The sequence below is a fragment of the Penaeus vannamei genome, chromosome 14 (assembly GCF_042767895.1).
Source record: "Penaeus vannamei isolate JL-2024 chromosome 14, ASM4276789v1, whole genome shotgun sequence".
NCBI classification, from domain to species: Eukaryota; Metazoa; Arthropoda; class Malacostraca; order Decapoda; family Penaeidae; genus Penaeus; species Penaeus vannamei.
The window spans coordinates 38,421,775-38,426,774 of record NC_091562.1 but is presented as its reverse complement, the minus strand read 5'-3'; the positions used below and the strand labels follow the sequence as shown (position 1 = coordinate 38,426,774).

Below are 5,000 nucleotides of genomic sequence, written 5' to 3'. Positions count from 1 at the left end.
GTGCTGGACCTTCACGCCCTCCGCTCTGCGCTGATTGCACTTGCTGCAGGTCGAAGGGTCCGCGGAGTCCGGAAACCCCTGGTGCTCGCCCTCGCAACACAGGCAGGGCAGGTCCGCCCCCGGGCCCAGCAGGACTCCAGGGGACACGCTCCTCCCTGACCACTTCCTGGCCGACATGATTCTCGAAAGTGTGGGCTATTTATCAGAAAAACTTTGGATCGATAACTTGAACAATAGTCAAAGGTTTGTGATATATAACGTTATTCATTGATCTCGAATTATGGCCAACATGCATCTCCAGGGTCTCACCCGAAAAAAAATCTATTAGTACTAATGTATTACCTTGTTACAAGCAATATAATGAGATAAGAGCCATATCGATCATCTATTCACTTTATATTTCACTGCACTGAAAGTAAACCGAAATCAACGCTGCAGCTCGCGAAGAGTGATCGTCGAACGTCCAACTCGCAGTAGACTTCGCACAAACTGAGCCGTCGTTCACGCGTGCCCCTTGGTACCGAACGGCGCGCACCAACTCTTCATTAGCCGGGATCGAAGAGCCCGCTAGTCATAGATATTAAATACGTATCAACTATTTTCCCTCTAAAGACACGAGTCATCCGGGAGCTGATGGCGACGCTGGCGGGTGGGCGGGACACTACATCGAGACTGTCTGAGGCTCAACATAAGCACCTCTGAAGGCCGCGATAGACGCAGCCCCTGAGTGTCTCCGCCACCCATTTCGGCCGCCATTGCCTTGCCTTGTCACGGCGTAAGAAAACCGAGATTTGACCATCGCTGCTTGATTTATATTTTTTTGTAATAATAACAAGTAATTTACTCAGAACGATTTTTTTCAACATTAAACAAATTTAGGCGAATTACCAAACCTAGGAGCGATAGTCAATCATTTCGAAGGACCAAAGAAGTGTATTTTGCCATCCCATACCCTGTTACATCACCCATGGACGGGCACACAACGTCTCTCTTTTGATAGAACCCCCATCTTTGCAGAATGTCAGTCTCGTAAATCAGGTTAACAATGTCAAGACCTTTGTTTATAACGCAAGACGAGGCAGAAAACGCACCATTTCCCTTCTCTTTTCTCTCTCACGAAGGGATTTAAATACCTTTAGTGCTTCCTGGAGTGCTGTATCCCGAGACAGAAACCGACTTCTCATGTGACTTCAAATTGGTACTGGTTACAACTGGTCTTGATCAACATGGTGTTAATGTACATCTCAGTTGCTAGACTTTCTCCTTACTTTTATATCTATACGGCTTATATATTTACTTGTTGTTGCGTGTCGATTCACCATGAATTACTGCGAGACATGGGCTTTTTCGATCCCTTAACCAACGGCGATTTAAACTTAGGATACGAAGACCTTTGTTAAGAAAAGGGTATCAAATGCGTAAGATGATACTATAGTCCACATTCTCAAAATCTGATATGATTGCTTGTTATGATTCCCCAGTGATATCCACGAAATCCGAAAGATGCGGATCGATCCCATAAATCACATTAATAGATGGATGGATATCATACATCTGAGAGATCCTTGATTTCTCGCCCGCTAAGTGTGGAAGTCTCCGATACGGTTCTCGGGGCATGTGATTCATGACCTTGGCCACCCCTTAAGGAGACGGTAGCTTCGGATGAAATGGAGTAATCGTGGTTGTGGAGGTGGTGGAGAGAAAGTGGAGATGGTGGAGAGAGAGAGAGTGGTTGTGGTGGTGGAACGCGAATGGTGGCGAAGGGGACACGCCGACGTTGAAGATAGGAAGACGGTAGCGTTGACAGTGTTTTCTCTAAGGATCTGTAGAATCCCTGGATCTGACGAGGCAAAAGTCATGATGTCTTGGGAATGTAGAAAAGTGATACAGACGCACTGCTGGCGGGAAGGGGACGCTGCAATAATAGGACCGTGGTGGTGGCACGCTGAGGGGACGGTTCAAGCAGCATGAGGACGGCGGTGGTGGCACATAATCATCTGACAACGCCACGGTCGAGACGCAGGCAGGGCGCACCGTGCAGGGACTCAGTGTACCATTTCATAACAATGTAGGATGATTTACTTTATTTAACAGAGCCGCTGGTGTGAGCTCTGAGGCCTCGCACACACACACACACACACACCGAGAAACTGGATATACTGCGTCAGATGGAGCGAGTATACCGAGAGTGCTCATACATCGCCCTGCAGGATACGACTCGAGAATGGATGAAATAACTCACGATAAACTGTCACTACGGAAATACAGAAATTTGCTTATCAACAAGGAAACAACTTATACCTAGAAACCTGTTTGCTTGCACATATTTCTTTCATAGACCACGCTATAAATACAGACACAAAAAATGTAAGTAAACTTACGTGCGAATGTATGTGCGTGCACGGAACTACCTGCTCGTAAACATACACATAAAATATACATAAATCTCACTCATTCCCTTAAACCCTAATAAAAATCTAGACTCAGCATATATTGCATAAACAAAGCAAATACCATGATGAGGCAAAATGTTCTCTCAGCATTAAGTATAAGATTTCATTGGATGAAGAAGGAGCAAGCAAGAGAAAGAGAAAAGGGAAAAGCTGTTCTAGAGAGAGAGAGAAAAGAGGGAAGGGGAAGGGGTGGAGGAAGAGGGGAGAAGTGCATCGGGGAGGGGAGGGAGAGGGAGAGTAAGAAAGTGCATTAAGCATTCGGTTTCATTAGATGAAAGACAAGTCGGAGCAAGCATCATAGAGAGAGAAAAGGAAAGAGGTTCCCTGGTGAGAGAGGAGGCGGGGAGATGCAAAGGGAGATGGGGTGAAAGGGATAGAGGAGGAAGGGAAGGAGATAAAAGAAAAAGAGAAGGAGGGAGAGAGAGAGAGAGAGAGGGAGAGAGAGAGAGAGAGAGAGAGAGAGAGAGAGAGAGAGAGAGAGAGAGAGAGAGAGAGAGAGAGAGAGAGAGAGAGAGAGAGACAGAGACAGATACAAGAAAGACAGACAATCGGACAGAGAAAGAGACACAAACAGACGGACAGAGAGAACAGATACAAAGAAAAAAGAAAAACAGAGACAAAAAGAGACAAGCAGAATGAAAAGAGAGAAGCCCTTAGACCGAAAGGGAATCTTACGTACAGAGCGGTAAAAGGAGAGCCATTTTCACCATGAAGGTCAAGAGTGCAACCAAATTACCCCCGGCTCAGCCTCCTGATTCAGTGCATGACCTGCAATTTGCAAGAATCTTCACCGTCTCATCATTCACAACCCGTACAATAAACAAAATGCGAGAGAAACATACATATACATACATTCAAAAACACACATATGTGTGTGCGCGTGTATGCGTGCGTGCGTGTGCGTGCGTATGTATACATCTATACATACATTACATATACTTATATATACATATACATATACATACACATACACATAACTCACACCACAACCCCCGTTCACAGAGTACAGCGTTATTCATTTTCCCTTATTTCATTATTCCTCACTTCTTAAACATTTTGCGCAGTTCCTTCAATTCCGTTCAGGCTGCAAGTAGAACCGTGGCGGATGACTTAATAGTCTTGAGCGAACGAGTTATTACTCAGTGTAGCGGTTCTCACCCCTACAACTTTATTTATCCTTGTTTTTCTTTTTTTCCTAATGCAGGCTCTAGTTTACACGCGGCGTTGAATAAGCCCAGAAACACAAATGAGTAACGATAACAATAACAATAACAGGAGATAAAGGATGTGGAAGAATAACTAAATGCACAATACCGGGAACGTAAGTGTGGTTAACAGCAATACACTTTCACGAAGAACCCTTAGAAAGGTGAAGAAACACGGCCAAATCAATAAAGAAGAGAATGAATATACTCAAGAAAACAAAACAAACATTCTCTCTCCATCCCTCCCTCTCTCTTTCTTTCTCTCTGTTCCTCGCCCTCTTTCTCCTTCGTCTTCTCTCCCTCTCCTTCCCTCTCTTTCTTCCCCCCCTTCCCCCTCTCTCTCTCTTCCTCTCCCTCCATCTCCCTCTCTCCCCCCCCTCCCCCTCTCCCTCCCCTCCATCTTCCCCCTCTCTCCCTCTCTCCCTCCCTTCCATCTCCCCCTTTCCCACCACTCCTTCTCCTTCTCTCCCTCCCCTCCATCTCCCTCTCTCCCTCAACTCCATCTCTCCCTCTCCCTCCCCTTCATCCCCCCCTCCATCTCCCCACCCTCCCCCTCCCCCTCCCCCACCCCCTCTCTCCCTCTCCCTCTCCCTCCCTGCATTCAAATCCCCGGATGCTGAACGAAGCCCCGACACCTTAAACCGCCTGGAACGCCCAGCTGACTCCCCCACCCACCCCCCAAACCCCCACCCCGACTTCGCACGTGCTCCGGGCAGGTCCTCCATCACCGCCAAGTGAATTCCGCAACTTCGCGGCTAAGTTTCCCTAAGGCAGAAACTTCACGACTTGTTTAACGTCTTCGTGGGCCAAGTCCGATGAACTGTTGCGTCTCTCCGATCGGGTTTGTCTTATGCCTCGTTCTGTTTGTTTCTGTTTTTGTTTTTTTGTTTTTCATATGCTTTGCTCGCTCTCTCTCTCTCTCTCTCTCTCTCTCTCTCTCTCTCTCTCTCTCTCTCTCTCTCTCTCTCTCTCTCTCTCTCTCTCTCTCTCTCTCTCTCTCTCTCTCATCTCTCATCTGTTTCCCTTATTTTTTCCTCTTCTTAATCTCCATTTCCCGTACTATTCCTCTCATCCTCTATTCCTCGATTTCTCTCTTACCTCCCTTTCTCCCTTTTCCCCCATCCTCTTTCTCTCCTTCTTCTCTTCTCCACCTCACTTTCCCTCTTCGACTCCCTTCCCCACCTCCCTCCCCTTCAACCTCCCTCTCCCCATCACTCCCCTTTCCCCTACCCTCTCTCTCTATTCTCCCTCCCTTCTCCCACCCTTTCAACCTCCCTCTCCCCACCCCTCTCTCTCTATTCCCCTCCCTCCTCCCAGCCCTTCAACCTCCCTCTCCCCACCC

The 5,000-nt window shown here is 47.3% G+C and overlaps 1 protein-coding gene across 1 annotated transcript in view; it reads right to left on the bottom strand.

Moving 5' to 3' along the window:
- Window positions 1-657, bottom strand: part of LOC113829583 (voltage-dependent L-type calcium channel subunit beta-2) — a gene marked incomplete in the record, with an annotated part of 189,121 nt that extends 188,464 nt beyond the window's left edge. The window contains 1 exon segment of the mRNA XM_070129924.1: window positions 1-657. This exon segment is cut by the window's left edge and continues 1,077 nt beyond it. Coding sequence (XP_069986025.1) covers window positions 1-177 — 177 coding nt within the window.
- Window positions 658-5,000: the final 4,343 nt, after the last annotated feature.